The sequence below is a fragment of the Struthio camelus genome, chromosome 16 (assembly GCF_040807025.1).
Source record: "Struthio camelus isolate bStrCam1 chromosome 16, bStrCam1.hap1, whole genome shotgun sequence".
NCBI classification, from domain to species: domain Eukaryota; kingdom Metazoa; phylum Chordata; class Aves; order Struthioniformes; family Struthionidae; genus Struthio; species Struthio camelus.
The window spans coordinates 17,674,068-17,686,069 of NC_090957.1; the positions used below are offsets into that span (position 1 = coordinate 17,674,068).

A 12,002-nucleotide genomic window follows, 5' to 3' on the forward strand; every position below is an offset into this window, starting at 1 on the left:
TGGCTTTCAAAACAAGAAACGCGCACAATCTCTATTACTCTCCCTGTCGTGCTGCTGTTGTGGGATGTAGCCTTAGTGGTGAGGAATATTGTGGAAGGGCCCTCCAGTTATCAGGGGCCCACTGCGGTCCCCTCAGTGATTCTCTGATCAGCACTGAGGACAAATTTCTGTAGCAGAACACATTGTCAGCAACACCAAGGGCCGCTGAAGCAGCTTCATGGAGATGGTGGTTGTGAACTGCTCTGTAAACTTAAATTATTTTAAGTGTCCCAAATAATCACCCAAATCTCACACAATTGCTAAAATACCTTTCAGCCTAGGAGCAGATCTGGTGTGCCAACGATGGAGAGCAAGCACCTGATTACCTTTGTCCAACATTCTGCTTTTAAAACCTGAAAGCTTGGGATTTAGGTATCTGTTAGACGCTCTTTGAGCATCTCTGCTGTCCTGAGACAATGGCCTTGTCTTGAGAGGTAAACAGATTGTCTTTCACTAATGTTGAAATTGATGGTATCATCTTAATGTGTTATAAGAGAGCCTTGTCAAGTTGTAAGCTAACATGGCTTCAGACACAGCAAGCTAACTCCCTAGGGTTAACATGATTGGAAGACATGTGTTGTTTTAGCTATCCCACTGAGAAAACTTTGCCCAGTTCTCCCTCATAGTCACAGCATAGACAATAGTATCTTTTATTTACAGAACATATGTGTCATCTTGCAGTGGAGATGCGGGCTGCAATTCCAACATGTCTGAAGTAAAGATTGCAAAGCAAGGAGTCACACCATGTTATGTGTATTTTTGTTCCATTGCGTAGTTACTCATTTCCTCAATTGCCCTGGAAGTCCATAAGTAACTCAATCTTTTTGAGGGCTACAGGGACATATTTCATCCAAGCTCTACATTAAACAGTGCAGACACAGAAATTAACAGTCGGTTGGTGTACTCAAAGCCAAAACTAATTTATAGACTTTGGAAATTATTTCCTGCCTGCAGGATTTATAAGCGAAAGCCAGTGTTGCTGGGAGAGGCAGCCAAGGATAGTCTGTCTCGCTCCAGATTAGAAAGTATTTGGCGGTAAAAAACAAGTTACATAGTACTGTGTGGGCTTCAGGCATCCACTAGATTATGAAACCATACTCTTCAGGATCTCAGATTTGGTGACAGCAGAGCTTGGATCACAGGGCAATGTTCAGACTGTGTTTGGGGCAGATGCAGTGCCAAGATTAGAACTCGGCAATGCCAGCTTCTTGAAAGCTGTTTTTCACTATGGACTGATGGAAGCGTCATCTGTTCAACTGCTCATGGGAAAGTTTCATTGTCTTAGGTCTGCTCCAAATTAGACTAGAAAGCCAGACCCTTCTACAAATGATACCCAGGTTGGAGCTTATATTTGAGAGGGTGAGTTCAGCTGTGATGTTTTGGATCTTAGTCTCCACTCTCCTAAAATTCAGGAGCATCCAAATGTTTGATGTTTGAAGAGGATTTTATGTGCTTTTGCAGAACGCCGGACACACAGTGCAGCATGCAGAGTTTACTGGAGAAGGCAACAGAGCAGGGACAGACTTTGGCATCTTTATTTCCTCCCCTCTTCTCCTATGTTGCAGTTGCCCCAGGTACACTTTGGGGTACATGAGTGGGAGGTCCCCAGGACCTTTCATTCCAAGAGCTGGCACGTGACTTAGACTTTTGCAGCTCTAACCCAATGGACACTGGGATGTGGCTAGTGATTTGAGTTTTCCTTTATCATCCAGATGTCTGGTCTTTTTAATCTTTTTAATCTTTAGCTTCTCTAAATTAGTAGCAGCAAGAGGAATCTCTGAAAAACCTTCCTAATACGATCAAAAGGAATTTGAATACTGCTGGCCTCTGCGGTGTAATCAGGCCTATAAACTGATGCTCAGAGGAAGGCCATTAGAAATGGAGTTGCTTGCTATGGCATTTTACAGGAATGCCCTTTTTACAAAGGAAAGAGATATTTCTATCTCCACTAGTCTACTTGATCAGATGTATGATCTGTTTGAAGCACTGGATGATGCCAGAAAGAGAGAGGGAGACCCACAGCTTTAAGTGCTTTTCTTCTGCAATGCACATGGTTTGTAGAAGGAGCACGGACTCCAGAGCTCTCAGGAGTTTCCTCTTCTGCTAGTAATTGAGTAATTTCCTCTGTGCTCTCCCCTCTCCGGAAGGGATTTCTGAAGCTGTTTATCTTGGCTGCTGCTCTGGCTTCCACCAGTGAAAGTTCCATTTCCTGAATACCAAGGTCACCCAGAAGAAAACCCAGCAGCACCAAGAGCAGCAGCTCCCATTTCAGAACAGGTGTGGGGAGGGAACTCCCTCTTGCCCTAAAGATTTCACTGAGCAATAATTTCCACATCAAGTGTATTTCCTATCCCAGCCTTTTGCTCCTAGAACTGGCTGAGCTTGTTTTCAACCCAGACAGTTTCAAGATGTTCAGGTTTTCTCGTCCTGCCTGATTGTTTGCTTGATTTCATCATCAGCCTGGTTCAGGTTATGTGTTTAAAGCAAGCACACCAGCTAGCTGCACCATGTGGAAGAAGCAGACACTCCTGTGTGAAAATGTCTTCAGCATGCGAGAAAGAAACTGAGATTTGTTATCAATGAAATGAATCCCTGAAGCCAGAGGAATATATTTACATGTGATTGCTGCCTGCTTTCAGTCATGAGCACCACAGTGATGCTGTGGAATCAGTGCCCTGTTTAGAGAACAGACCTAGAAGCTCCTTACTGGATAGGTGAGACTTCACTACTCCATCAGCAGCTGACGTGTATGCGATGAGGAATTTCTATAGGGGAAGGGCCAATGTTTCAAAGATGGTCTCTCTGCAGGTAAAGTGAATGCCACCCTGTTCAGGTCAGTGTTCAGATATTTGTGGAACTGTGCTTACAAATTTACCTATTTGAAGGGACAGGCAATTCATGTGTAGATGTTCTAAGAGTGAATTAGACAACAACAATTGAAAATTATCCTTGTGCACTCTCGTTAGCTAATTCAGACGTTGTAAAACCCCAGCAGCGCTAGAAACAGTAGCTCCCATTTCAGAACAGGTGTGGAGAAGGAAAGCCTCCAAAGATGTTTCTGAACAGATAATTTCCATGTCAAGAATATTTCCTAACCCGGCCTTGTGCTCCCACAATTGGCCTGAGACAGTTTTGTCAAAATAGTGATTAGCTTATTTAGTCTGCTCACTACAGTCTCTTGTCTCATTCTTCTGGTTTGTTCTCTCATGCCCTCTGTAACAGGAGAAATTTATGTTTTGGCTTGCCTGGGGTTTTTAGCCTGCTTTCCTAAGGAAACAAGAACAACGCAGTTGTATTTATATGTGTGTGTACATGCATGTCCCGAAAGACTTTTGAACCCATTGGTTAATTTCAACCACATTTGAAAGCAGGATTAGTAGTCTTAAAGATGTTACATTTCTACAGGGTACATGAAGAGGCAGACCCTCTCTCTGTCTCCATTGAGTAAACAGGTTTAGTGCCAAGTCAAGCCCTTAATAGACTCACACTGTTATTCACCTGCATAGGAATTTACTCTGCCAGTAGTGAGTGGGATAAGTTGTCATCTTAGGAGAGTGCTACTCTAGGTAGGAGTGACTTCAGAGCATGGTTTTCCTTATCTCTAAACTACAGGGTGCTAGGCTGGTTCCCTGAGCTCTACAGAATTTAATATTGTCTCTCTCAGGCTAGACCTGAATCAGGTGAGCTGCTCTTACAGCTGAAATACTTAGGGAGGGCTCAGCACCATGCCAGACTGTGCAGTCCCTACAGAGAGCCTTTCAGGTAATGCTGGTATACAGCAAAAACAGCCAAAGCAGAAGATGTAATTTTTCTCCTTACAAAGGAGATGACCAGGAAATGCTTCTTCATACCTGCTCAAAACCAAATTGGATCCCACTACCCACTACTTTCCGCCAGCAATGAACAACCCTGCTGCTTGGTGGCAGCATTATTACAGCCACTGGGCAAAGTGGAAAGTCTAACTGTGGACTTGTACTGGGTGGATGGGTTTATAAGCAGGCTTGTCTGGAGTCTGTGGTTTCTGAGTATTTCTTATCACTGTCTTTGTATGTGTTTCCTCTCCCCCTTTACACAGTAACTCCTGTGTTTGAAAGGGCCTCTCCTGTTGGAGGGTGGAGTAGCAAGTTGCAGGACGGGCAGGGTGGCTTTTGATCTTCCCTTGATCTTTAACCCAGTACTTCAGGCCCTGCTTATAAAATAGATTTTGAGAAGGGAACTGTGGTGAATAAGCAAGGCAGGCGCATTTCCTCCCTGAAGAGGACAAGCTGGCAAGGAAGCAGGCATTGATCCTAAAGTAGGGAGGTTATGGTTTCTTCCCAGTAGCAGAGAAAGGAGGTGTGAAGAGCTCAGCTGCCTGGCCTCTCTCAAAGCACAAGCCTAACTTCAAATTGCTCGAGGACTGTCACTTTCACTGTCTGGAAAGCCTACCAGCACATGTACCCTGGCTGCTCCAGGCTTTGTGCTGCCAGTTTGTCTGCTAGGTTGGAAGAAGGAGCCTTTCTTTCAGTACCCCCTTCACATAGTGCCCAGAGTGAGCCCTTCCCTGCTACTCTTAGGGTGGATGCTTCACCCCTGATGCATTGTTGGTACGTCTGAGGGCAGGGAGACAAGGTTATTCTCTGCTTTGGAAGGTGACTTGGTAATGCTGCCTTCACACATTACTTCTGCGCTGTGAAGTTCCCATTTCTTCCTGTGAAGAAACAATAAACAGTACAATCTTGTTCAGCTAAAAGCCTGAGTTGGTTGTACAAAAGGTACAGTCAGCTGATTCTTTAAAAAGGCATGTTCTCAGATCAGATTATTTTATCACTGTCTGGTCCTGACACGAAGCCTCATTACAAGCAGGATAGTAACACATGACTGCCTTGTTCTTGCTAGAGCAACTATGTCCTGACTGACAGTACAACATACTGTAGTCTCACCCTGCAATCCACAGGCATTCTAGTATGTTGTTAGGTCCAGGGGAAAGTGATTCATAGAGCTGGACCACTTGAGCTGGGAGTGACCAGTTTGCAACAGATCACTCTGAAAATAAACTTTTGGATAGATAATTAGTAAGAAGTGCATCCTGCCTCTGACAGTGTGATTCTTCTGGTCTTTCTGCTGTTTAAGCTCTTAGATTGTGTAGTCATTTAGATCTAGTGACTTCACTTACTTATTTAGTTGTATTTCTGTAGTGTGAATTCACACACAAGGCCTCACTGTGCAAGGCAAACACAACTCTAAAGGCAACGGTTTGGGACAATGCCATATTATATGTCAAAGACAGTTACTGCACCGTCTCTTTTCTTCTCCTAAGTGATTATTGTTCTGTGGTTTTATTTTGCAGGTGGTAACCTTTGATGCAGGAGGAGTGAGTGGTCATGCTAACCACACCTCTCTTTACACTGCTTTGAGGTACAGTGTTCTGCATGCTTTTTTGGATGCCTCACTATAGTGTTATAGAGTGAATGTGGTGCTGGTGCGTAAGCAGTAAATTTTAATAGCCAGAGCCAAGAACAGTATTAACCTCGCTGATATATATGAGTGCCAGCCTGTAGGACATGACACTATTCAGAAGAATTTTCACAGCTCTGTAAATGACCTACAACATTCTTTGCTGTTCTACCTGCTGCTGCTCTGCCAGTCCACCTTTCACTTGGTCCTATTCGGCTCTTCCCATCCTAGATCCCAGTGCACCAGCACCTTCTGATTCCTACTACTGGGGCAGGAATACACTTCCACTAAAATATGCCATAGGTCTCAGATCACTTTGCACTTCTGGTCTGAGGAGAACTTGCAAAAAGCGAGTGGCTGAGCAGGTGGTGGTTAGATTGTGGAGCATTCTGCACTGTTGTTCCAGAGGATGTTGCCATCCTGTCTGAGTGTCTGACTTTACCTCTTCGGTCCAAGGGAGTTGCTCTTTCACTAGAGCTGTCCTCATGTACCACTATTCCTTCCTCCACCACTTTATTCTTTAAATTCTGAGAGCCTCTCTCTCTGTGCTGTGATATATGAAGGATACTAGACAAAAACTGCTTGTATTTATTTAAATCATCCAAATTTTGCCTGGCAAGGCAGCTAGCATATTTTATTTTAACCCTTTGTTCATTCAGACCTGGTTGTGTCCTAGAGAGATCTCCCTCAGGGCTGCCCCTGCTTTTCTCTGGCATGAGAAGAACTCTTTGCAAGTATATTTTGTATTTTTAGCATCCATTTGTTTTCTGAGCCACCTGCACAATTCAGATAACTCTCCGGCAGTCCTTGCTAACATCATAATGATTTGCCTTTCTCACTCGGCTGAAGAAAGCTGCAGTGCTGCAGAAACCAGTGCTGTGAGCTACTAAGCTCCACTGGGAAGATCCCAAGAGTCCTTAATCCTATCTGATGGCTGAAGTTCAGTGTTAGAGGGGATCATGGCCTTTCCCAGCAACTTCTGAAACATCCTGACAGAAAGAAAGGAGGGGGAGTTAAAGCAAAGAGTGCATTTGTTTGGGCTAAGCAGGGAGATGTTTCCCACCACAATATTATTTGAAGAGCTAGTGCAGTGAGTGAGGGATAGAGGCTGATGACTGATGCTCACACCAGTGGCACAGAGGGAATAAAGAGCTCTCAGCTGCCTGGACCTCAGTGTTTGCTCAGTCAGTTGGCACTGGGCAGCAAATAGGAATGGAGGGCAGATTGTTAGGTGTCCCCCGACATCCTGAGAAGCTACAGGGGAAACAAGCTAGCAGCTGAATTATGTATGAGAGAATTAAGGAGAGCTCTGGATTTGGATCCCAGCTCTACTGTTGTCGGACTTTGTGGCTATACAGAAATCACTTTCCCACCTTTGTGCTTTAATTTTCTTGTATGTGCAGTGGGGATATTAACCCTTTTCTCAGCTCAGAGTATGTTACTAGAAGGTATTCATTATCGATAAGCCCTTTGACTTCAGATCTTTGCATTAGTCCTTAACGTACAGCAGAACATTGTCCTGGGCTGATGAGATACGTGCTGATATGGACCCCAGACTATAAACAGCTCTCATTAACTAAGGGCTGGCTTGGGTCTTTTCTTTTTCCCAGTCCTGAATCAGCAGAAATAAGCGTGATGGCCCAGTCATCTGCATGTGGCAGGAGTAGTACTTTGGCCACTGAAAGGTTAAACTTATTTTTAGTGGTTTGCTTGCTCTCATTATTTTTCGGTTTGTATCATGGAGGAACTAGAGCGTGACCATACCACTCCTGGTTTTCAGTGCCCTGATGAGTTCTCACATACTGGCCAGTGCGGGCAGCACTGGGAGCATATGCTGAGGCTTCTCACACACTTCTCTGCCAGCAGGGCTTTGCAAAGCAGCAGTCGCTGCTCCTGGCCCCCTGAGTCCCAGCACTGCGTGACAAATAAACTCTCCCCTCCTGTGCAGTGTATTTATTAACAGTCTTTAAACAAGGTCGTGCAGGGTCCTTCCTCCACTGTGGCTGTAGGTGGAAAGGGTGAAACAGAGGGCTGGTGCAGTGATCCTTAGCTCTTCTGGATACTCCCTGTCTGTGGGAGATCTGCCTTGTGTCCACTAACTAAGAGGCTGCTTGCTGCAAAAGCAGAGGGAGAAAAGGCTGTGTGACACACTCCTTGCTTCCGGAGGCACAAATTTCTCAACAGCATCAAGGAACAAAACAGTTCAGGAAGTGGACGTAGCTGAGCAGATGCTCAAAACAACATTATCTGCTAAGGGCATAAATACCCTTTGGGCTCTGGAACAGAGGTTATGTTCAGAGGAGCAGGAGCTACTCAGAAGAAATATGCCCTTCCCCTTGCAGCAACCTCCCATCTTCCTGACAGCTTTGCAGGGAGTCCAGCTGCTGCTATGTGTCTAGGCTTCAGATCAGGGAGGAACTGTGAAATGCCACGATTTGAGAGTGGATTTTGTTCCTCTGCAAGGGAAAAATAAGAAAAAAAAAAGGATGGGAAAAGAACACAAATTAGTATTTGATTTCAGTCTCCCCTGGGAGTATTTCGTTTCTGGTTCCCAGACTGGAAAACAGAAAACAAAAAACCGCACACAAGAAAGCCCCACTATAGCAAAGAAGGGAGAATTGGAAGTGATGCTCTGTAGCTCTGTTCTGTCCCCACCACCTTGATTTGGAAATGCAGTTCTCTCTTATCCCCCAAAACAGGAGCTTTTTCTGTGGCCAAAAGAGCCTGGATCCTATAAACACGTCCACAAGGAAGGGCAGGTGTCGAGTGATGTCAAGGTCACTTTACTCCCTTCTCAGCATTTGGCCAGTCACTAGGCACTACGGTAAACGGCACTACAGCATGGTAAATGCTACGTGACAGGAATATTTGAGAATGCCTCTTTCCTGAACTTGGAAATGACAGGCTTTGCACTGATCTCACGTGTACTATCAAGGTGATGTAGTTTTGCATGACTCATTGTGCATTTCCATTTGACTACAAATCCTCTTGCCCAGTAGCCGAGCAAACGGGGTGCTGTTGGTTTTGTTGTTTGTTTGCTTGCTTAAAGTGGAGAGGAATGGTCTGTGTGAGGGGGAGGAAGGACTGCACCACCTCACCATCCAGCGAGCGATCAAATCCATCTCATCCCCGCTAGAACTGAAAAGAAGAGTCCCTGTCTGCTTAGGGTAGAGCAAACTGAGTGGAAAATAGGAGCTGCTATATTTAACCACTGTGCATTATGTTGTTATAGCAACTGCATCCATAAAACTTATATCAATGATGCCATATAAAAGGCTACATCAAAGAACCATTAGCTGAGCCTATTCTTGTCATTTTCATGTGGAAAAACACCTCTCAGTCCTGCAGGATGTTTCTGAATGGCCGTCAGCTTGGTGGTAGATTGTAAATGAGACTATGCAGAGGTGATATTTGGGAACTTAGGGCTTTATCACTCTTGAGTTGGTTATTGTGCAGCTTGAGTGCCACTGATGCCTTGCTGTGTCACGGCCTGACTATTGAATGTCCCGTTTATGAATGCCATGGGACATAGCATGGTGTGTTTTAAGTAGTATTTGGGGCATGTGTGAGGGGGGAAAGAGCATTTCCAGTCAAAACAATGAACAGTGCATTGTCCAGCTAAATCCCACAGGCTCAGTGAGTATGGTTCTCCTCAAAAGCCATCAACTGCATGACATCTCTACAAATGCGCAGTTCTGCTTTTATTGAATTTCCCAGGCCAGCTCTTAAATGATGTGGAGAGCAGGAAGCAAGCTATTTCTTGGGTGATTAGCTTGATGATAGCAAATGGTACCCTGATACACCATTTTTATTGGCTGCCTTCTTAAAGTGCTGGGGGGCTGGAATGAGGCTGTGATCTCTTACTAGGTTTAAGCAGCTGTAGCCCATGCATTTCACATGAGTGGCATCTCATTTACACTCTGAAAGCAGAGTACAGTCTTTTCTTTCCCATGCCTTTTTCCAGAAAATCCTTTTTCCAAACTAATTATTATTTGCTCTGCCTTAGAAAAGAGTTTCCTATGGCATTAATGTGTTTGGGGCTGTTTAGCCCCTGCTAGACTCTTCTAGGCTCACTGCAAAATACAGAAGACCTTTGACGAAGGAACAGTTTCCAGGACCTTAAGCTTCAGTCTGTCCTTTCACAGTCCAACTCAATTCTGGCATTTTGTTTTAATGGTCTTAAATGTTCCAAGTGATGAGGGAACTTATGAGTGGTATCTGTGATTGCACCCAGACTGTCTCTAAAAGGTCAAGGCAAAATTGTCCTCCTCTCTGTTTTTCGCCCTCGGGGATTCTGACCCTTCCCCTCAGAGGACTCTGCCCCATGCCTGACATACATTGTGTTGGTACTTTATTGGGCATCTCCTCATCGATTTTGTCTAATTCCTTCAGCCCCTGCTCCCTCCTTCCTTAATTTGACCAAGTTCATTCATCCCACTGCCCTTCCATGATACTGTTGAGAGCCATTACGGTAAAGTGGAGCACAGGGCACCAGAACTGTTGGTACTCAGTGGGGATTCCCTCCTAAGAAGGGGTTTTTTTCAAAGAAATAGTATCAAGGAATGTCCTTCCCAGCCTCACTGGACTGCTAGCAGTGTGACTGGAGCAGTGACACTGCACGTTCCTCTCCCAGACAGTGCAGGGACAAAAGCACAGAGCAGCTCTGTCAAGTAGAAGATCTCTGAATCACCAGCTTTGTTTCTTACTGGCAGAACCATCTTTTGCCACTGCGATATGTGTGAGTACAGTATGCCTGAATAGTGTTTTAAACTGCATATTGCCACATGATATAGTTCAAGGTGCATGGAAATGCAGCCAGAAAGTCCAATTAAGGAGGGAGGAGGCGTTCCAGATAGTAAACATTCAACATCTGGCAAGTATCTCTCTCTCTAATGTCTCTGTAATTCCTAGGAGAATGGCTGTTCTTCCTCTTCCACATCTGTTTCATCAGATTAATTGGGCAGATTAGAGGTTAGGATCCTAAATGGAGCCCCAATGCATCTTTAAGACTTCCATTCTCTGCCACGCTCTTGACAATTGCATTTCCCCAGTGCTCTGCAGCAGCCAGCACAGTCACTGGTTCAGTGAAGGGTTTTGCCTTTGGCACAGGAGACTGTTTGGAGAGTGAAGTCATTGGTTTCACCGAACAATTTCTCACTAAACAGAACATCACCAAAACCGTAATCCACCCACCAGGGTGTCGGTCCTGGTTCGTCCCTAGAGGAGTTCTGCGTTTCCCAAAATTGAGGTCTCAGCTCCATCTTGACTAGCTCCTTCTTGCCATCAGGGGGAGGTACCAGTGATCAGTGCCTTTTAGGAGCCAGCCCACTCACTTTGCTGACAGCTTTGCTTGAGGTTCCCTGAAGAAAGACAGGGAATTCAGGATCAATTGGCAGGATTAGGGTTGTTGGACCATTTCAATTTGTTCTGCTGGGCAGATGCAGCTGATTGATAGCTATAGACTGCAACAGCTTTCAGAGTCCTTAAGGGAGGAGCTGGCATTGAGTCCTTGCCGTGGGCAGATAGCAAGTGCCTTTGGAGGTCTCTCAGCCTTTTGGAGTTCTGTGTTGCAGAGGGTCTCACTTTCCTTCAAATGTGGATCTGAAGCCTGCCGACAGATATTCTAAAGGGGGTGCAGTGAGGGGTAATCAGCTGGGCTTGGACACTTAGTGGGTGGGTGGGAACAAGCCCCCTGAGATCACTTTAAAAAAAAAAAAAAAGATTTTATAAAAAGTCTCCCCAGAACACATGGAAAGAGCTCCTGAAAAAGAGCCTGTTTGTGTTTGACTTGTCGGGATTTCATGCCAAACTCTTTCATTTCACCCAAACCACAGCAAGTCCAATCTCTAAAACAACATTCCCAAAATGGCAACAGCAGAGAGCTGCAACCTCTCCCCTACTTGGAGGTGTCCCATGGAGACAGCTCCAGCAGGGTGGAGATGGGAGTGAGAAGATTGATTTGGGAGAAGATTGGATAGTTTTGTGAATGTGCGCAGGAGGTAGTGTTTTGTTTTGCTTTTTTTTCTCTCTCTCTCTGCAGCTACAGTTCATTACCATCTCTAGCCTGAGAAATACAAATGAGCAAAACTGCAAGTTCCTCTGCAGCCTTGCAGCAAGGTGGAGGCCATTTCTGCGGCTCTGCACTGAACCTTGCTGAGCACTGAAGTGTTTGGCTCAGGACAAAAATGGAAGGGAGAGAATCAGAGTTTGTGTGTGCCCATTCTTCCAGACCAAAGTATCAAGGCTGCCTGGCAGCAGCCTTGAGGACTTTTCAGTAACCAAAATACTATTTTTGTCTGCCTGAATCTTTGTAAACACAAGATCTTTAATTTGCTGCTGTATCAAACTTTCCTTCTCTGTTGCAAGTGCCCTCTGTTCCTACTGAATTTTTTCCATGCAGACTGGATCTCTCCTTGCTTCTGTTTCTAGTAGCCAGAGATGGTTGTTATTATTAGTTCACTCTCGGAGGAGCTCTACCATGTCTTGTCCCGAGCATCTCTTCACAACCTTTAATTTGCTATCAGTCC

At 45.0% G+C, this 12,002-nt stretch overlaps 1 protein-coding gene across 1 annotated transcript in view; it reads left to right on the top strand.

Annotated features, from left to right (window-relative positions):
- Window positions 1-12,002, top strand: part of PIGL (phosphatidylinositol glycan anchor biosynthesis class L) — a 63,211-nt gene that overhangs the window by 41,791 nt on the left and 9,418 nt on the right. Inside the window, exon 4 of the mRNA XM_068910428.1 lies at window positions 5,369-5,436. Coding sequence (XP_068766529.1) covers window positions 5,369-5,436 — 68 coding nt within the window. The remainder of the gene's footprint in view (window positions 1-5,368; window positions 5,437-12,002) is intronic.